The sequence below is a fragment of the Numida meleagris genome, chromosome 9 (assembly GCF_002078875.1).
Source record: "Numida meleagris isolate 19003 breed g44 Domestic line chromosome 9, NumMel1.0, whole genome shotgun sequence".
In the NCBI taxonomy this organism is placed as follows: Eukaryota; Metazoa; Chordata; class Aves; order Galliformes; family Numididae; genus Numida; species Numida meleagris.
In genome coordinates, this window is record NC_034417.1 from 3,309,718 (window position 1) to 3,330,553 (window position 20,836).

The 20,836-nt window shown below is 40.5% G+C and overlaps 3 protein-coding genes across 12 annotated transcripts in view; 1 reads left to right on the forward strand and 2 right to left on the reverse strand.

Annotated features, from left to right (window-relative positions):
- HERC1 (HECT and RLD domain containing E3 ubiquitin protein ligase family member 1) overlaps window positions 1-5,345 on the forward strand; it is a 114,251-nt gene extending 108,906 nt beyond the window's left edge. For all 8 annotated transcript variants that reach the window (XM_021407801.1, XM_021407800.1, XM_021407802.1 and 5 more), the window contains exons 73-78: window positions 140-305; window positions 1,647-1,723; window positions 2,142-2,394; window positions 2,618-2,770; window positions 3,702-4,007; window positions 4,677-5,345. In XM_021407801.1, the coding sequence (XP_021263476.1) occupies window positions 140-305; window positions 1,647-1,723; window positions 2,142-2,394; window positions 2,618-2,770; window positions 3,702-4,007; window positions 4,677-4,862 (1,141 nt within the window). In that variant the 3' untranslated portion in view covers window positions 4,863-5,345. The remainder of the gene's footprint in view (window positions 1-139; window positions 306-1,646; window positions 1,724-2,141; window positions 2,395-2,617; window positions 2,771-3,701; window positions 4,008-4,676) is intronic.
- FBXL22 (F-box and leucine rich repeat protein 22) lies at window positions 8,072-13,455 on the reverse strand. The gene is made up of 2 exons (XM_021407826.1): window positions 11,617-13,455; window positions 8,072-8,938 (listed from the first exon to the last, which is right to left on the reverse strand). Exons 1-2 carry the CDS (start codon window positions 12,129-12,131, stop codon window positions 8,593-8,595), a joined length of 861 nt encoding a protein of 286 aa, XP_021263501.1. The 5' UTR covers window positions 12,132-13,455; the 3' UTR covers window positions 8,072-8,592.
- Window positions 13,732-20,836, reverse strand: part of USP3 (ubiquitin specific peptidase 3) — a 38,582-nt gene continuing 31,477 nt past the window's right edge. For all 3 annotated transcript variants that reach the window (XM_021407823.1, XM_021407822.1, XM_021407824.1), the window contains exons 10-15: window positions 20,629-20,735; window positions 20,367-20,447; window positions 19,304-19,422; window positions 19,037-19,150; window positions 18,855-18,922; window positions 13,732-17,400 (exon numbers count right to left, since the gene is read on the reverse strand). In XM_021407823.1, coding sequence (XP_021263498.1) covers window positions 17,235-17,400; window positions 18,855-18,922; window positions 19,037-19,150; window positions 19,304-19,422; window positions 20,367-20,447; window positions 20,629-20,735 — 655 coding nt within the window. In that variant the 3' untranslated portion in view covers window positions 13,732-17,234. The remainder of the gene's footprint in view (window positions 17,401-18,854; window positions 18,923-19,036; window positions 19,151-19,303; window positions 19,423-20,366; window positions 20,448-20,628; window positions 20,736-20,836) is intronic.

Sequence of the window (20,836 nt, forward strand, 5' to 3'; positions counted from 1 at the left end):
CAAATATTGATCCTCTTAGGTTTTCCATGACTTCTAGCATACCGAACTCTATACATCTTCATTATGAGCAAATGGCTTCAGTAACCTTTATGAGTTACCTTGCATGGTTGTGTCTTTTTCTTCTTTTTTTTTTCAAAAGGGGTCGGAAATGCAAACCCATTTTTGTACAGATTGCAAGGCAAGTGGTAAAGCTGAATGCATCAGACCTTCGCCTGCCTTCTCGTGCCTGGAAAGTGAAACTGGTTGGAGAAGGAGCTGATGATGCAGGGGGTGTGTTTGATGACACTATTACAGAAATGTGTCAGGTATGAGAAGTGTATCAGTTTGAAATGCCTGGTAGAGTTTTTTGTTTTGTCTCATTTTTGTTTGTCAATTTTCCTTTACTCAGCATTGCAAATTCTTCTTGTTCTTCAGACCTGAGCCACAGTACTAGAACTGTCTACTTAGGGATGCCTCTGAGGAAAAACCCTTTAGATTGTAGCAAGGAGATGCAAAAAAGCCACACTACAACTTAGCGTTACAGTAGATCCCCTTGATGTTCCGTGATAGCCCCTACACCTTACAGGTGCATTTTGCAGGCACCCATTTTCCCCAGCCAATATTTCCACTAAGATTCCATCCGCACAATACAGAAACGCCTCTGGCAGATGTTTCAGAGAATGATGTACATTCTCACATATAAAGATATGAAGATAAGTGTCACTTCTCAGGTTCTGTGCTGGAAAGGAGTTCACTAGAATTTATGCATTTTTGTCTTAACTTGAGCCCAGGTATTTCTGCTGTTGACAGCATGGCTGTCTTTTCAGATTCATCTGGAAACTGAGGGCATCAGACTAGCAGCACTAATAAAGATCTGGTCCATGCTAACACATACTTCTTGTTCTAAGGTGTGTCTCAGCTCTGTGGCACAGGATTTAAGGCAATACTAGCTGCAGAACTTTGGTTGTTCCTTTATTCTTTCAGAAGTGTCAAATCCCAAATGATTAGCATTAACACTACCAAAAGAGGATAATTAATATGTCTGCTTAGTCTGGGACATGGGAACAGCCATGGATAGTGCTGGAGCTGGAATCAGTTACAGTTGGGAGACAGGATGAAAGAAACTGAAAAACTTCATTTATTAATTCATTTTCTGAAGTCCATAACACCAGAGAGGGTTGATTTAGAGACAAACTTGAGGTTTAATTTATGGTTTTTTTCCTAAGAAGTTTACATTAAATATGAGGGAGGGCTAATAAAAGTTCAGAACGTAACTAATTTAAACATGCATTTTGTTTGTGGTTCTTGCAAAAGAAAAAAAAAAAGTACCAATAGGGTGTAGAGTTTAGACTTGTTCTGGAACTTTGATGAGTTCCAGAACAAGTGCCAGTAATATATCACAGAGTAGTCACAGCAAAACAACCATTATAGTCTGATGTAAAGGCAGGTCTTTCTTTAAATAAACACGATTTTATGAATAAAAATCACCCTGTCATGTTTTTTTCCTTTAAATATTACACAGGAATTTTTGAGTAGTTTATCTTCAGTGTAGTAGAATATTCTATCTTGTAATGCATTATGTAATATGTCAAAATATTTCTCTAATATGTTTGTTGTTCTCATGTCTGAAAATGTTTTTGTTGTTGTTTTTCTTGTTGGTTTTTAAGGAACTTGAAACTGGAGTAGTAGACCTGCTTATTCCTTCCCCAAATGCTACAGCTGAAGTAGGCTACAACAGGGATAGGTAAGTTATCTAGAATTTCTTTTTACTGCCAATGTGAGGAGGTCAAAATTAACTACTGTTAACTTTTTTTTTTTTTTTTTTGACCAAATGGTGAGACTTCATGATTGCCCCTAGTGTGTTTTTTCCTTCAGGTTGTGATGTTACTTTGACATGAAGGAGAGGGCATGATTTTAACACAAACTTTCTGGATTGCAGGATTGAGCATAGCATCAGGAATGTCAGCATTTGTTAGCAGGGACTAATTCTGTCCATCTTGGTGTCCCTTATTTCAGCAGTTTAAGATAATCTTCTGACTTGGACACCCCTTACTGATAAGTGTGTTGGCAGTTACTGTGGAGTGCTTAGAAATACTTGGTCTTTTGCTTCTAATGAAGCAGCACAGAAATTATACTACAGCCTTCACTGTCTTTTCTTTCAGGTTTCTCTTTAACCCTTCAGCATGTTTAGATGAACATCTGATGCAGTTTAAATTTTTGGGCATTCTCATGGGTGTAGCTATTCGTACGAAAAAGCCATTAGATCTTCATTTGGCTCCAATGGTCTGGAAGCAACTTTGTTGTATCCCACTCATCTTGGAGGATTTGGAGGAGGTAGATCTGCTCTATGTGCAGACCCTCAACAGCATTCTTCACATTGAAGACAGTGGGATTACTGAAGAAAATTTCCATGAGGTAAGTTATGAAAGTTGGAGCTTTTGAGTTCATTCTGCAAGTGATCACTGTTAGTAGATTGACCTTAACACTACTATTTGTTTTATTGGGATAACAAGGACTTAATATACGTTTGCAATTGTTTGTGATCTGAATATAATTCTGGATAACTGATAGTAAAATACTAAACTTAGATCACTTGAGTGACTTAAACTAAACAAAGTTTTTCTGTTTTGCATAACAGATGATTCCTTTAGATTCTTTTGTTGGCCAAAGTGCTGATGGCAAAATGGTTCCCATAATCCCTGGAGGGAACAGCATCCCACTTACCTTTTCAAACAGGAAAGAATATGTGGAGAGGGCAATTGAGTACAGACTTCATGAAATGGACCGTCAGGTAAGAATCATATCATGACCCTCTCCACCACTGTTAACGTGAACAGCATTTTTAATTTAGGTAAGTTTTCCATTACTTATTCCAGTGAATAAGAAAAGCTTGGTTTTCTGCATCTTGGCTGGGTCCCCAGGGATTGTTTTTCCCCCACAAACTTTTCTGGTTTTTTATTTGCTTGTTTTAGGCCAATCCTGCTTTCCTTAGCAGATGCATGTTTGACAAAAGAGCACTGGAAACAAGAAGTACTCTCACTAGACTAGTGCCATTGCAACTGTCATCCCCTCTTGGGAAACTCCACACAATTGTACTTGCTGTGTAGCGTTATTAGACATCATAGCAACGTAGTCTAGCTGAAGTAAATACTATGAACAAACATTGGTTTTTAAAACTGTTTCTCTTCTGCTTTAGCACTGAAACTAAAAATACAACATTAAACATTCTGAGAAGTATTAATTATCTATTATTTTTATAGTTCTGTGTATTTTGTCACTTGTGTAGTGAAGCTTGTAAAAGCACTAAATGTGCTAATTACTTGTTAAGAAAATTCTTTTCCTTTTTCTCAATGTATAGATACATGCAGAATATTGTTACCTGCATTAGAAAGAAACTTTCACAACGGGGTTCACCAAATCATGCCTTCTAGAAAAAAATCAATTTGTTCCAGCTCAGATGTATGATATCTACACCACTTCTTGGTTTAGCCATTATCATTTGTGCTGAAAACTTGCACTTTAAGTTCTTTACCTTTAATATTTTCCACAATTTTGAGAGAGGATGTGGTCCTTATAGGGGATGCATATGCATTTGGCAGATGTTCTCTCCTTGTACCCTGTTCCTCAGCAATTACATTACCTCTGCATTTATTTGGACGGTACAATAAGTGACAGAAGTAAGACAATTGCATTTCCAGTGTTTCTTCTTTTTTGGGCAATAGGTGGCTGCTGTAAGAGAAGGAATGTCTTGGATTGTTCCAGTTCCCTTGTTGTCTCTTCTGACTGCTAAGCAGTTGGAGCAAATGGTCTGCGGAATGCCAGAAATATCAGTTGAAGTTCTGAAGAAAGTTGTGCGATACAGAGAAGTTGATGAACAGCATCAGCTTGTCCAGTGGTTCTGGCATACCCTTGAAGAATTTTCAAATGAGGAGAGAGTCCTTTTCATGAGGTTTGTGTCAGGAAGATCTCGACTGCCAGCCAACACAGCTGATATCTCTCAGCGATTCCAAATAATGAAGGTTGATAGGGTAAGATGCTGTTTTTTTTTTTTTAATATTTATTATTATCCATCCTTATTATTCCTGTCTAGCTTAATCTGTCCTTCGGGAATAGGAGCCAGGTTTCCATAATTGTACATTTACAGAGAAAGTATGGGATAGGATATTCCCTGAGGTATTAAAACCAAAGATTTTAATTGTGGAGGATCACGGAACACTGCATGAATTGCACATGAATTCACTTGGTGTCATTGTTCTGGGCAGTGAAAGCACGTTCTCTAACTGTTTGAATCAAATATTTGGGCAAAGATAACAGTGGTTTGACTGTCATCTTTGGTTAGGTGTCTTTCACATCCCCTCATGCTAAGGCACAGTACGATACATAAATTTGAATGTTTGTTATCTTCCAGTGGGTTGCTAAATACTGTGATCAGGACTTCAGATAGTTGCGTTTCCTCACTGAGCTGAATAATTCACAGAGTGGTTGATATAGCAGTAGTTTGGCACACGCTTCAGGAGGAAACAAGCGATGTAAACAAGGGATGCTAGTCTGCTTCTTAAGAAGAAATACTGAGGTAAACTGAGAAAAATGCTGAACGACAGAGGCAGGGAAGATGGAAGCAATGAAGTATGGGTATGTTGCGTTTTTTACTACATTCACAAACTTACCAGTGTCCCACCTTTTATCCATTTCCACAGCCTTACGACAGCTTGCCTACCTCACAGACTTGTTTCTTTCAACTGAGGCTCCCACCTTACTCCAGTCAACTAATCATGGCAGAGCGTTTGCGCTATGCAATCAATAATTGCAGGTCTATAGATATGGACAATTATATGCTCTCACGGAATGTGGACAATGCAGAGGGCTCAGACACAGATTATTAACATTCTGTGAACAAAATCATCTTCCTTTTACTGAAAATAGTGCCCTAAGTCCAATTTGTTGTTGACATAATTTTATGGTAACCATAGATGTTTTAGGAGCATAAAAACGGATGTTAATAAACAGTGGCCACATTTTAGTTACTCTAAATGTAACAAAAAATTAGATGTTTTTATTTTTTTTGTGATTGTAAAAAAGAAAAAAAGAAAACAAAAAAAAAGTATGATCAATAATTTTTTTCTCCTTTTTTTGGTCACTTTTGATAAGTTTGCATGGAGACATTTGGGTGCATTTTTTTGTTGGGAATAGTACATTTGTAAGCCCTCCCAGTGAACATGAAGGGTTGTACATTGTGTATAATTGTTCATTAGCAAGGACAGTTTTACATGAATATTCACATATTTATTTTGTTCTAATTTGAATTGCCTGTGCAGGGTTCCTTATGCAGAGAAAAATAAAGCAAATTCGAGAATTGGTTGCTTGGATGCATTTGTGAATTGTGTATTGGTTTACTTAGTCTTCATACTTCTTTGTTTTGCCTCAGGAAATCACAGTGTTTAGTCAGGACATGATTTTTGGAACACCTTGGAATGTTTCTCTTCAGCTGTCTGACGGGTAGGACTGTGCCCTGCGTTCTCTATGTCTTTGAGGGTGTTTTCAGGTGTACCACTGTTTATACCGTGTACTCCAATACAAGTTCAAGTTGTACTTGCTTCCTTCTTGACTTTCATTTGGACACTTTTCTTTTCCAGAGTGTCACTTGTTGACAGTAATAATATCCAGCCTCTGTGACTCAGAAACTAATCAGAGCACAAATAAATGAAGGTGGCAGGATGGTGGTTGAAGCTGTGGATTTACATACATTCCAACTATATGCCTTTGATTGTAGTAAACTGCACGTGTTTGGTATCTGTTGCAGCTGTGACTGCATTATAATCAGCAGTCCCTGGCTTATTTGGCAGTGTTCATATTTGGTTAGGGCCATGATGTACTACTACCAAGAACCTTTTATTCACTGTCTCAGGGAAGTGCTGTGGAAGGTAATCCTCTTCGGTCTCTGTGTCAAAGCCATAATTTGCGTCAAGCCTCAAGTGCTGCTTTGTGCTCAGGACCACGATCTGCCCGGGCCCAGGAGAAGGGTGTGTCTTTCCCCAGATGGGTTCTGCTGCCCTGGCCTCATTTCCCCTCCTCCTCACTGGAATCCTTTGGTAGGGGTGTTGCGGGGTCTCATGGGTGAGGAAGTTCATTAACCTAAACTGACCTGGTACACGACTGCTCTAGTCTGGAGGAGAACACAGACGTTCCTTTTGTCTGTGATTGCTGAAGGCTAGCAGGGATTATTAGGAAAGCTTCCCAGTTGTCCAAGACTAACTGGTGTAGCGCTGCCAGCTAATGGTGGTCAAAGGGCTGAGTACAGAATTGTCAGGAATTTCAGCTCCAGGTTTTATCTGGTAAAGCTGTTTCATTTGGGACGTACTGTTGGCTCATGAAGAAGGCACAAGGTTCTTCAGCGACGAGCAAGAACCAGACTGTAGCGTGAAACACCCGGAGGGGCCCTGGTAACAGTCCTGGGAGGAGGGTCGCAGGGCTCTGAGGTCAGGCAGATGTCGTTTCCTGCTTCTTTATGTTACAAATTGCACTGAGATTTCTGCATCTCATCACTGTGTTGTGGAGGAGTATATTCACATCGTGGCTTACATTTATAGGTGTTGTAGGTGTTGTACATAGATTATATATATATATATATGTGCACTACAGAAAGTACTGTATTGCTGTATACTGGACCTCCTTTATGTCCTTTATCCTTTATCAGTTTGCCAGTGTGTTCAGTCACATACAGAAGGTAATAGAACTGTACCTGAGAATTCAGTTTTGCATGGACAGTGCGTTTTGGCTCTTGGATAATGAAGGTATTTTTGGAGACAATTTGGAGTCAAGTAAGAGGGGATGTTGATGTTTGTAAACACAGATGTTCATTAAACAATTGAGTGCACTTCCTTTTTAAATGATGCTTGTCCTTTGCATATTCTATCTTACCATGATTCAATCTACCAAGTGCTTATTTTGATTTTGTCCAGCTGTTTGTTTTCACTGTCATGGCATTGTGCATGCATTCCTGTTAATCTGCCGTTCGGCGTTTTTTCTGTTGCTCAGGCATCAAAGTGAGGCTGGGATCATGTTCGCTCTTATTGCATAGCGCTTCTCAGGCATAATTGCATTTGAAGGTAAAGAATGCACTGACTGTTCTACTGTTCACTGGAGATGAGCTGAGAAAATTCTAACTCTATGTCAACTTAAGAGTATTTTACATATGCAAACATCTTTATGTAGCAGGAGTATTACCAGTCTATATCTGCATTCTGTAGTATAAGTCATATATACTGTAGTTTAACTCATCTATAGCTATTTATATGCACATACATACTGTAAAAAAAATGCATGCAGCTCAGTCTTGTGGCTTGCTAATGACAGAGCTGCTGCAGTAGGACATAGCAGGGTAGGCTGTGAGCTATTTCAAAGCATCATCATTTCCCTTCTGCTTTTTAGCATTGGATGAAATGTGTATGACTGCAGCAGTGATAACAAATGCGTATCAGAGGTAGGAACAGGTGTGTGACAGTGTGTTTGTTTAGTCCCTGTACAGATTAATGAGGTATGGAGCACAATATGCTTACAGCATTAAATGTGAAACATAAATAGAGAAGAACAGCTTGAAGAACTTTTGTCACAAATATTGTGCTGGAGAAGTAATGTATAGGAAAGTACTCAAACGCGAAAAGCCTCTTTTTCTTGTTGAACATGAGTACTATTTGTAGCTGTGTACTTTTTACTGTGCATGTGGAGCAGCTACCCTTTCTTCATACTTTGAAGAAACACATGCTTCCTGTGATTTTGTAAGGCTATTGCTTCTTGAAACCTTAATTTGTTTTCGCCCCTGTTTTTAACCTGGGATGATTTCTTCTCTCCCTCCTGTTTATTTCCAGTCACTTTTTCGTTTTATTCCCCCCGCCCCGTATGCCTAGGAATTACAAGACTAGCCTTTTGGGCTATCCAACAGCTGGCTGGCACTTCTAAACGTGCAGGCAGACTACAGCGGAGAGGAGATGGGCACCCAGTCCCTGAGACTAGACTCTTTTTGGAGCTAGCAGTGCAAGTGTTGGCTCAGCCCTGGAATGCAGTGGTACACGCATCTGTCATGCTTAGAGGGGACTGATAAGAGCAGAACGTTTTATTGAGCAGTAGAGTTCTCCAGAGAAAAAGGTGAACAAATGATCAGTTCTGGAAATTTGATTCGTGGCTGCGATTTAGCCCTTTTGACTCAGTGATGAAGTTTAACTGCAAAAATTGCCACTGCTGGTAAGTAAAGTTTTACTGTGTTTAAAGACTTACTTAATTACTTTTTGTACCGTACTGCCCACATGATCTGTGTTGTCACAATGAAAATTTGAAGGGTCTTCTGGTTGTTGCTTTTCTCCAATTCGCATTTTTAGTCTTGATTAATCAGGTACTGCATTATGTGACATAAACACGTGATTTTTCCAGTTTCAAGGAACAGCAAAAACAGAAGCCTTTTTTCTTTAAAAGGTGTGAAAATTCACGCCTTTTTCCAGTGCAACCTTTACGAAACATTGAGCCATTTATTTGGACTTAAACCAGAGTGCAGTAGAGTACCCATGGGTAGTTGAAGCAATGCTATGCGCAAGGTGAGTAGAAATCAACCATCCATATAACTTAAAGCTGAGCCAGTTTTCTGGACCATTTTTCAAACACCAACTTTTTTTCTGGCTTACTGTCTGGAATCATGTTAGCACTTCTCTCTGCTCTCAGTGTCACTGAAGGACATTTTTCCTTAACTCTCTCTAGCCCAGCCTGTGTTATGTTCCGGCAGAAATCCACGTGGAGCGTTTGCAGCGATCCCCCATAGAGGATCACTGCTTCCAGTGTCCAGTCAGTGATCCGCGCGCAGTTTTCCAGTTTGAGTGTCTTGAGGCTTGGGCAGTTCTTGAGAAGAAGCAAGAGGCAATCATCTGTAACATGGCCACATCCTGAGAGGGTCAGAGAGAGCAGGTTTGGGCATCTGAAACGTAATCATTACAGGTGAGATGAGGAAAGAATAGGTAATACACAGAGCTTGGAGAAGCCAGTGTCTTGATGAAAAAATATCAAAGTTGGAAAAATATTTCCTCTTGCACTGGGAGGGGTAAGAAAGCATGAGTAGGTAGGGGCACTTGTAGGCCTTAAAGCTCAGCATTACCCATCACAAGACTCCTGTTTACCCTCGTTTGCTTTTTCTGTTGCTGTCAACATCTGCAGCTCAGTCGGCACAGCGGAGAGGGGGAAGTGGATACATATATAAGCTAATGAAGACCCCACAGAGATCATGGGTTCGGGTCAGAATTGACTTGTGGCCAAGTGAGTGAAGCTTTGTACATGTTTGGAGCGTTGGCAAGTAAGACGCTCCCACTCTCATGATTTTATGGGGATTTGTGTGTGCATTGTCACTCCTTGGTTTTACTGAGTAGGGCCAGCAGCTCCCTTGTGGGGAGTGCTGCTGTTTGGTCCCCACACTACTCATCAACTCATTCAAATAATTGAAACTGGTAATAACTCTACTGTTAAACGACACTGAAAACTGAAAAAAACTTTTTTTTTTTTAACTTATGTTGCTTGTGTAGACCTGAGGAAGTGCAGGGAAGTCCTATTTCAAGCCAGCATTTTCATGATGTACAGTGCCTGTGCAGGCTGGTTACTCGCTGTTGCGCTGACCAGGCATGTTTGCAAGGTGGCCTGTGCACCAACATGCCAATCCTGTATGTTGTTTGCTTTCTTGCTTACAGCTCTCTCCAAAGAGCAGCAGTTTAGCTATGCACCTATTTAAGCAATATACCTTAATGTCTTTGCATTAACACAGGACTTCTTTAGGCTCTGTTGCTGAGGGAAAAAGTGATTACAGTAATGCTAATGCTGACCTTGTCAGACAGCAGGGCAAGACTGCCAGCCTACTGCTGCCTGCAGCAACAGTAAGCATTTTGTCTACAAACTTGGGCTCAAAACCTGTACAGCGTTTAAGGTGTGGTGTACAGCAGTGGGGACAAACAAGGGACTCTCTGCTCTTGACCATGGCTGGACAGCCATCATTGCAGCATATTCTTTTTTTACTTAAAAAACAGTAACACTGCCCCCAAATGCTACTTGATTTCACCTTTAGAGCAGAGGTAATAGTGAGATCATGCCAGCTGCATCATCTTCCTTTTACTCTTCATGTATGCTTGTGAACAGTTAGTAAAATGAATGTGCAAAGGTTAAGGAAGGACCCGACCCACCCATCTTTTACAGTTTCATCAACAGAACTAAAGTACTCTGAATTATGAGAGCAGTGCTCAGTATTAATTTAATTTGAATTTTTTTCTTGGTGCAGAGCGCTAGGAATGCTGTTGCGATGCAACTGTTTTAAGACGGATGCTGCACACACAGCAATTTGACTTGGGAAGGCTAAGATGGATGAGGTGGACCACTACTAATATAAACTGTCATTGTTAAGAGTGGAGATTTAACTTATGGACACGAATGTGCTTAATGCTGAGCGGTAGCTGCTGAACTTTGATGGAATCCTTGCTAGCCCACGTTTGCGTTTTGTACAGCAACTAATGCATCTGTATGTGTTCTGTAGAGGAGGAAGGCACTGGAGTGTTGAACTGTTTCTCCAGAGCTGTGGTCTGGTGTCCTCTTTCAGAATTCTAATTTGTGATGGCAAAAGAAGTGGAAACAGTTAAGCGTGGCATCCCCAAAGCCATTCCAGTGCCCAAAACTGAGGGAATATTTCCTCCCATGCCCCTCCTTCCTAGGGACAGATGCGGCTAATTAGTCAGACATTTTATCAGCTGTTGTCACAGTTACTTCTGAAATCTTCTACTTAAAATTTGCATTCTTTTCTGAACTCATATTTTAGCCCTTGGCTGCAGATCGCACTGTTGCTGGTTCTCACTGGCCCCCTGCATTCTGTCACTATCCTCGTGTGCTGGTGGTTTTGCAGTGTTAGTTCCAAACAGAGCTTTCTGCTTTGCACGCTGTGGCAATAAGCTGCTGGTGGCTGCAGCACAAAGGTGAAACATTCCAGCTCTGAACTGGCAGCTGCCAATCTTGCTGTTACTAAAATGCACTGGGATTGGTTCTAACTTATTGCTTGCTCCTCTTCTTTTCTTAGAGCTGCTCTGTAATACTGAAGCTGTTTTAAGAAACAATGTGCTCTGAGAGCTGCTTTTCCATAGTGGCACTTTACTGTAGCTTATAAAACCCGCAGACAGACAGATACAGTTAACTGTCAGTAGTAAAGGAATACTACTTAGTAATGTACTTGTTTTTATACTGAAGTACCTTCACTGTGTGAAACCATGCCTTTCCCTTTGGGGCTCCCCCGGACAATCCTTTGCATTGACCAAACCGTTCACCTGAGTCAAGCAGCTATTCACTAAACAGTGTTGCACTTTCCTATATTAATTATTCTTCCAATGAAAGGAAAAAAAAAATAGGCTTAAGGAAATCAATGTGATTCAATGAGAAAAATGGAAATTCAATGAGAAGATGCACTGTTGCCACTATAAAATCAACATAAAAACTGCACAATCAAAGCACTCACTCTCTGCTCCACTTCAGTCAGGTAAGTGGTATGGAGGCGAGTCAACAGTTCTAAACGCTGTAGTTTCAAAGCAGCTAAACCTTGACAGTAATGCAGAATTCCACACCCAAAGCACATACCTGTTGCCAACTTCTAGTAAAAAATCAGTGACAGTGTTTTCATGCCTGCTACAGATGTCTTTCTGGAAACTGTTTTTCAGCCAGTCCTCAATGTTACACACCTTGACTCTCTCTGAATACCAGCAGATGGATAAGTATTTTAAAGCAGGTCCCAGGAGAAAGTTATGCTTCTGTAGTTCCACTGGAGAGTTAAAGTTCAATAAAGACCAAAGCATAGGATCTTGAAACACTTCTAGCAATTTGTGACATGTTTTTGCTAAACTTTTCCTGCTGTTTTTGTCCAGAAAAGAAAAGAGATGTAAGAGGCATTCCCGATTCAGCTGTGTTATATGCATAGCGCTTCGCAGCAGCGTGCTAGGGAGCTGACAGGCTCCTGGCCCTGGAATGAGGGCAGTGCGGGAAGGGGTCGGGATCACCAGCAGGCTGCTGCTCATATATGGTGCTGGAATGCTGTTTATTTTTGGCCAGCAACTGGTGCAGAAGTTAAGAATGGAGAAAGGATAAGGATGATGCATGCTTGAAACTGTTGTTCTGTTCCTTCAAGGGAATGGAATGGGCTTGTAGAAAACAGGAGTTCACTTTCACAAAATGCTTCCTTATAAGGGATTTTTTTTTTTAATTTATTTTTAGGCAGGCCTGTTACTTAGCAAAGAGCTTGTGCTGTGTTAATGAATGGGAAGAGGCGGGGGGTGGGTGCTGCTGTAAGGGGTAGCTCTGCCAGCCTCTCACGTTCCGAAGTTAGTTTTTACAGCATATGATAATTTTATCCTTTTTTATTAATTAGTCTAAGGCTGCACTTTTGCCTCCTGTTCAAGGACTGTCATGCTGCAATTTAAGAGGCTAGTTTGAGGAACTTTAGCTAACAGCAGCTGGGGGGTTAGAATTACAAGCAATAATGACTTGCCCCGTGACTTCTCGTGTTTGTGAAAGAGAAAAAGAGTTTGATGGCTCATGCTCATCATTATATTATTAACTAATTTGTAAGCATGCAGAGCAAAACAGCCTCTGAAGGACTCTTTTTCCAGAAACTTGCACATTTTTCAGACGTGGGAAATTTTGTGTACCTATATATTTTAATTGTATTTGTCTCAGTATGACAGCAGTGAAGGGGAGCAAAGTTCATCTTCTACGTTTTAGTCTGAAATGGCAGTTTGAAACTGAACTCTGAAAAAACGAGGGAAAATCTGTTTCAGTCTGCAGCAATTTTGTTACTTCTGCTCTGTGCATGAGTAATGCATACTCCTTAGCCACAGCGGCTCAAAGAAAATAACTAGTATGGATCAATGCAGTTCTTTAAAGTTAGTAATTTTCTTCTGTAAATGCTAAATTGTGCTTAACGACTGCCTGTCCTTCTGGTTTCATATCCTCTGTCATTAAGTATTTTTCCTGAAATTAGAAGGGTAGTCCTGCTTCCTTCCCATGCTCAGAAACTGGCTCTGGCCAGTAGCATCAAGACTTTAGGAAGCCACAGAAGAGACAAGAGTAGATGATGTCACATTCCAGGTAAGCCAGTCACTGGAAAATAGCGGCTTATGTGGGATGCTGGCAATTGCTCTGTGTCCTCCTCCTACCTTTTCAAACTCACAGTCTCTCCCTACCTTGTTTTCAGAACTTACCTTCACTTTTCTCAAAAGGTTTAAAGAGTTGAGGCAACTCAAGAGTTGTAATAAACAAAGAAATATTATTTTAAGGAAAAACATAAGCAAACAAACTCAAATTCTAAGGTCACCATTGCTGGGACGGACTCAAAGCACACAGAGGGCACGTGCTCTGGTCTGACTGAACATAACAGCTGTTGTATGACAAGACCTGCTACAGCTGGGTCCTCTTCGGGTTGAAATACCAGGTTCTGACAGAGGTGTTAAACAGTGAGAGCAATTAAATGTTCTCAATTCTGTTTTCCTCAGAAGCAACTCTGCCATCCCCATTCAAACTGATGAACACTAATGGTACTCTGTAAACTTGTAGAAGGACAAGAGGAGTTTCATTGCCTAAGGAAAAAAGACACTTTAATGGCACGTCTTCCATCAACACTGTGTGAATGAGATAAGACATAATTCACGTTCATCCTGGAAATGCTCCAAAAACACACAAGATGAGCACAGTCAGTGATCCTCACTGAAAATTACACACAATTTTAATGGTAAACAATTACAGCTATGGCACTACAGTACTTGAGGATATCCTAAAGCACACTGGAATCAATTTTCAAGGTGCCGATTACCTCATCAGTAAGACACAGACACAATGAAACACAGGGGAAGCTGCTGAACACCAAGTGTTATGCTTTCCACTGCTTTAGCAAAATCCTTATAAATGGTCTTCTGCTTTTGAAACACGTTCATTGTCCCCCATCCCTAGAAGTTTTAAACTCATCTCACACAGCTGTTAACACCTGGAAATGCCCCTTCTGATCACACAATGAGAAGGAGCTCTGTCCATGCTGTAGCATTTTGCATAATGCTGCACTTCACAGCTCACTATGCAACACCCTAGAGCAGAAGCATTCTGAGAGCTGGGCATTCTGCAGCTCTGTTTTACACAGATCACATCTCCAGTTGTATACATGGCTAAACAGTGACTAACAAAAAAGGATAACCCTTGATCAGACAAATTCTGGTGAAAAATATGCAAGTCTCTGAACTGCAGAGAGCAGTTGCTGCTTGCAGAGCAGTCCCAAGCAAGACAAATTCTTACCTGTTAGCGTGTACTATGATGAACAGTAAGTAGACACATTTGGCTTAAATGAAATGAGATCCCTCCCCTCCCACAAGCTAGTAGATAAATATAGGCTATACAAGTAAGGTTAAAAATGTAATACTAGGCCAGGTGCAGTATAGGTTACTGGTTCAGTGCTTACTTGTTTTTTCTTCTTCTGACACCACACTGAATAGAATACAGTGGATAAGCAAAGTTCTCCACCAGGAAGAGAAATACTTGTGTTGCCACAACAAACTGTTCAGACTGTCCATCTGGTTTTGCAGTGGGAGAAAGTTAAATTAGGAAAGGGTTTACAATGTCCTTGTTCCAGGAGAGCATATGGCTAAGTCCGTATCACCACATGCTGCAAGAACAAGGCCGACGTGATTGCACTGTGTTCCCATGGCCACATCAGGACATGGACCATGCTGGATACCGTTGCCCAAGACCTTAATGTTATAGCGAAAATGTTACTGAAAGAAGTAAATGCTTACGTTAGAAATTGGTCTGACCCCAGAAATTAACAGAAATAGAAGCTGCTTAAAACAAGTAAGTGAATGGCGCTGAAGATTACAAATTTAATTTAAGTAAGTAAGTTCTTACAATTACAGAAAGGCACATTTACATCACTAGTTTGCAAGAACGCTGCATACACCTGCCTCCTGCAAGTTAAACTGTTTCTAGCCCACAGCTAGTTGGCAGTTTAAGATTCGTATTCCCCAAACTAAAATGCTAAAGCAATGCAAGCCAGGTAGCATGCAGACATAGATAGAATTGACTCAGCACCCCTGCCGGGAGCAGCAGGGCTGCTCTCCAGGGTTTAAATGTAAGAAATATTTCACGTCCCACACGACAGTGAACCCTGGCAGATGTCACCATCCATCTCCTGGGAGCAGAGCAAATTCTGGCTGCGTGAAACTGAGAAATGGGAAGTAACGAGCTATCTAGAATTTAAACAGTTAAGAGTTCTATTTATTGTTCAGCTTGAAGAGACATTTATATATATATTTTAATATATATATATAGTCAGTCTCAGTAAGGTATCAGATAATCACAGTAGGTTTTAACTAATGTTCAGTTCGCATATTCATACACAATTAGCAACGTAGAACATTTTCTGCAGCTTTGTATTAAGTAAGTCAATCTCTCCTAGTTTAAGATGATCTGAAAAAACCCTAAGACTGACATTTAAAAGGAACTCACCTGATTGTGATTTCTATTTATATTTTGTCAGTGCACAACTACAAGGTAACCCACAGCAAGGAAATGGGAGCTTACCCACATGCACTAGGTTGAGCTATATAGTACAATTTGTGGGGAAATTTTTACTGCATACTATGTCTTTTTAGAAGCATTAAATGAAGAGTACTCGCATGTTAAACTTCAGTTCTTGGGTGCTTTCAGGCTAGTATATTTTACTGACACCATGCTCTGCATGAAGTGAACCGCTATTCTTACCACCAGGCTTTTGAGATGGCAGGACTGTCCAGTTAGCTGCTGGGCAGGAGGGGATAACTTGAAAGGGTGGCGTGCAAGGAAAGCACTGAAATGGAACATTTGTCAGATTTCAGGTGTTTCCTGAATTCCTGGATTTTGCAATGTAGTTTTTACTGTCCACCTTATTTAAATCTCACTAGCAGAGATGATCTGACTTGCGCTATGTGGAAGAGGAGCAGAGCTGAGAACTTCGACCAGCTCTGTTTCTCCATGACATAGTCAGGTCTTACAGTTTGTATCGTGCCTTCAGTGTAAAGCTTGAGACTGAAAATAAAGATCCCACACCAGGCTAATGAATGAATACTACAGCTTACCCGAATCTGCTCCAGTCAACAAGTGGTTCTGGATTACACATCAGGCTGTTTTCCCTTTAGTTTGTATTTGAACTGATAAAATTCACACCAAGCGTCTCAAACTCTGTCCACTTCCTTTCAGTCTCAAGTGAACTATAGGCACTGGGGTGGACAGAAGATAGTCAGACCTCGGGCTGCTCTCAGAACCCCGAGTTAGGGGCTGTGCTCCCAGTCACCAGCTGGAAAGAGAGCTGGGGTCCCACTGCCTGCAAGTGTCCGAGTTTTAAAGCAAGTAAGCATTCATGATCAAAGTTCAGGATTACAGTCTAAAAAAAAGACACAACTCTTAACAATTCAAGTCTGATTTAGAAAAAAAAAAAGTAAAATAAATCTTAAAGACAATTTAGATGTATATATTTTAAGGTAACTTTTTAAAAGTTTTAGGGGAGAGAAGAGCATACGTGAAGAATACTTGAATTAATCTGCAGTATAGATACAATCGAACCAACTGTTTATTTACAACAATTCATGAAATTCAGCAGCCTGAATACACACCAATATAGCAGCTATAGCAGCAATTACCTGGTCTACTTAATGATGCCGCATCTCATCTCTTCTGCAGACAAAGATTGGTCAGAGGTCACAGCTTACTTTCTTGCACGAGATAAAATATTACGTGCAATCAATTCCTTGATCTATAGAACAGCTGTGAGAGCAATCCAGAGTTATATTGCTCTTTGTGATCATAAGCACATTTGTCTTGCTTGTAAGGAGAACAGAAAGCTTCTCTCTGATGTAAATGTGCCTTTAGAAAGTGAGAACTGGAAACATTAATATAAAAAAAGTCAAATAACTAGGTATTTCATGAAACTATATATATATAAAAATTGAGTTATCACAACTAAAGCAGCAAATCAAAATCTGCTGAGGTTTTCTGGTATAACTAAAAAAAGTTAGTTTGTGTCCAAGTTCAGTAAGTCAAATGCTACCACGGACATGACGAAACTAAAACCCACAAGAGGAAATTGAAAAGTGCACAATGAAATTAATAGTCTTGGATCAAGTATTTATGGAAAAATGGAAATGTTTCGTCCTGTGGACTTGATAAGTGAGAATTAAAAGGAGGTATTAAAGTTTATCTGATCCAGATTTGGCTTGCCGTTCCACATAGAAGAGGATGTAGGCCTTTGCCTTTACCACAGTCTCCTCGTCGGTCAGAGTTACAGTACTGTCGTTGAAATGGAACCAACGACCTTCGTGAGCTGCATACGCAGTGTAATGTCCAGATCCAACGCTGTCAGCAAGGCGGGGGGAAGAGAGAAAGGACAATCAGAAAGAGACAGATCACCTCGTTACCTGACGCGTTTTCTGTTAGGCAGTCATGGACTAAGAGACTTCCAGGAACCGAAGGAAGAAAGGAACTGACAGCTCTACAGTAGTTGGTAAGATTCTTCCCGTCTTCATTTGTGGAGCTCCAAGTCCTCAGAATTAAGGTTTCGTGTTGTGTTAAATGTGGGTTTTTAAATAAGAAGAACTTCCTAGCATGCCACTGTTTTTGTGCAAGCAAGGCTTCCTGCAACACAGAACTTCCATATTTGCCTACAGGAGAGTCAAGCATTAGCTATAAAAATTGTACTGTGCTCTGTTTTTCCGTATCTTGCCTATTGAGGTCTAGAGAAACGTCTAAATTTAATCAAAAGCACCCACAGCAAAACAAATGCTAGAATACTCAGTAAGTCAGTCCTAGAGCATTTTAAACAGACCCAAGCTTTGGAGCCACGTTTTGAATCTAACAATTAAACATTCTGTTTTCATTCCCTGCCACTCAGGATAAGGCCCACTTTCACTTGTGTGTGTTGCTGTAACACACATGCAGTAGTTCCAACTCTCTCGTTCTTTTCTAGCCACGACCAGCTCTGTAGTTTTCCTTGGACTTCAAAGCACTGGTCAGATGCAGCGTGGTGCTATGAAGGCTGCCTTTAGTATCTTGTCTTTCAGGTAGCCCACCCTCTACTTCAAGCAAAGAGAGTGGCTCTGTAGACAAAACTTTGTTTAGTATATTTACATTAAATTTAGATATCAAAAAGGATTTGATTGATACAGCCAAAGAGTGATTTGCTATAACTAAAACTTTTTCCCTGGACAAACAGTTGTTTTGTCACTACTACAGTTATTCTCAACAGTTCCATCCAGGGTTGGGAAACAGAGAAAATCAAACCTAAACAATCCATACCCAGCAATTCCACTTCAAAATATGAGTACTACTCAGCTTTGTGGCCTGTTAGCATTCACTTACTTTGAGGTTCGCTCCTGTAGGAGAGAAGGTGAATACAGAGTAATTGCTTCCACTGTGCCACTCTTACATCTACACTTGTTCCAAACACACACACACACTATGGCCTAAATGCACATGTGCCTTTCAAACCGAAGAGAAAAATATCTTTCCCTGATACTAAGAATGTCACGATGAAGCACTAACTTCTGGAGGGACCCTTTATTCACAGTGTTAGTTTTAGTGCTTTTCATTCCTTCACTCTAGTGATAACCCCTAGAGACTGCCAATGGGAACTCACAGGAACTACTACATACATTTATCTGTCTGACATTATTTCAACTTAGTTCCACATAAGCTTGTCAATTACTGCATGTTTCCACCGGTGATATATACAGACGTTCACTAGGAGCAGAAAAGCCTTAAATAAGCATGTAATTCATTGGGGAGATCTCTGCTCTACCCCGTGTACTCACCCCGAACCGTGATGCACAACAACAGCTGCAAGGTCATAGAGACAGCTTTCTGGGCCACTGTTTTCAGGCTGCAGATAAAAAAAAACACTTCAGATTTCAGTGATACCTAATGTAATTTGTAACAAAGGCATACATACATGGTGGAATAAATGTCTCTAGGAGGTTTCTCAGAGTCTCCATACCTCTAGCAGGTAGCATTTCATGTCTAGGCCTCGTAAGGGAAACTCAACATAAGTATCAACCTTGTTTCTTAGATATGCTGTCCAGTGAAATCGTTTCAAGTGTAAGCATAGCACCTATGGGATTAATAAAATAAAACAGATCCATTAAAAGAACTGGCTGAACTTACTGGCACATATCTGGGAGGGTTAGGTGTTGGTCTAGGAACAGCTGAGCAGCCATTTCCTTCGACACACTGCCATGCTATTACTTCTCATGTTTATACAAACCTTTGGTAGTTTCTGAATCCAGAATTTTTTGGTGGACTTCTGTTTCTTTTTGCATTTATGACACATGTACAGCTCTGTCTCATCAAGTTCCTCCAGGTCTGTAAAACTGCGAAGACAATCTAGAAACAAAAACCACACACAAACCTATAACCAAGATTACAGCAAATGATCTTTCTTTGTAACATAAAATACAGCAAATTCAGCAACATAAAGCTGTGCCCGTGTTGCAGTCATTCTAGTAATCTACAGCTGTGCACCAAAATTCCGCAGCTGCCGTACATCAGCGTGTTCTGACATGCAGTGTTCCTTGCTCCTTTCAATACAGACAGCTAGAAGCAGTTCCAGAGGAAAAACAAACTCTCCCTCTTTCAAACAAGATTCCTTCCACCATTCAGCACAACAGTTTATTTTCAGAAGAAATTACATTACTTTCCAATAACAAATGTTCAACTTCTGGAAATCATTTGGTCTTAAGTACAGGATGAGTATAGGAAAAAAACAAAATGTGTTTTTTTTTTTAACTTAGCATTTTGCAGTTTGCAGCAGGTACGTTTACAAACATGTAAAAACTAACATCCTTTAAAACAAGGTCAATAACAGCACCTCTGCCCAACTTTACAGGACTGTATTTACATTGTTTAAAAAGCAGAGATTCACAAGAGTCAGCCTTACTGTGCACGAGGGGCACGTTCACCAAATGTGCTTGTAAGCACAGTGCCTTAGCAGTGCAGCCACTGTACATCGATGTACACAAACATGGGTTGGAAAAACTGGACGAGATCGTAAATGCTCTGACCATGAAGAAAGCACTGCTGGTATGTTTCTCGGTATTTAGCTGAGCTGCGCATCTAAAACCAAAGCACCTCTCAGCCCCAGCACATCAATACACAGCAGTGGGGAAGACACGTGGTGCATTGTTTTTGCATCTTCTTCTACTGCAACATCTGATAAAATCAGAAGGCGTGTGCCACCAAGTCCTACCCTGGCTGAAAGCCTGGCTCCTGAATTAAGCGAGTGTATGCTCTGATTCTCGTTAAGGAGCTCATTATCCAGGCACTCTTACCTCGTAGTGTGCACATTGGTCCATTTTCTTGATTTTTAGTACGTTTGTTTCTGAACTGACTTGGAATATCTAGTGAAAGGTCTAGAAAAACAAGCATAAAGAAAAAGCGTTACAGCACAATAAAACAGTGCTTAATCTTTTCAGGCTAAACCTCTGGTTCAGTCGTACGGCATCGAAATAGATCAAGTTTCAGATCTCCTTTTTTCCTACCTTTTATCACCCACTCCTCTATTTTTTTTTTTGAAGACGAGAGGCACCTTACCTAGGAATGGGTCGAATTTTCTAGATTCTGTCCCACATATTAAGCAGTTGACTTCATTCTGAAGAATGCCCCCAAAAATCGCTGTGACAACAGTAGAGGCTCCATTTCTAGGCAAACCACAATAGAGAAGTAAAGTCAGAAATCTGGTCGGGGCTTCATTTGTAACACCTCATGCAATCGGTATAGCACTCATTGCTGCTACACAGAA

What these genes read in the sequence shown, in the direction of transcription:
- FBXL22 (XM_021407826.1), bottom strand. Translation starts at nt 12,131, where the DNA reads ATGCATCATCCTTATCCTTTCTCCATTCTTAACTTCTGCACCAGTTGC. An exon ending in TTACTAGAAGTTGGCAACAG is followed by an intron (nt 8,939 to 11,616) that starts GTATGTGCTTTG and finishes ATTACGTTTCAG; the next exon opens with ATGCCCAAACCTGCTCTCTC.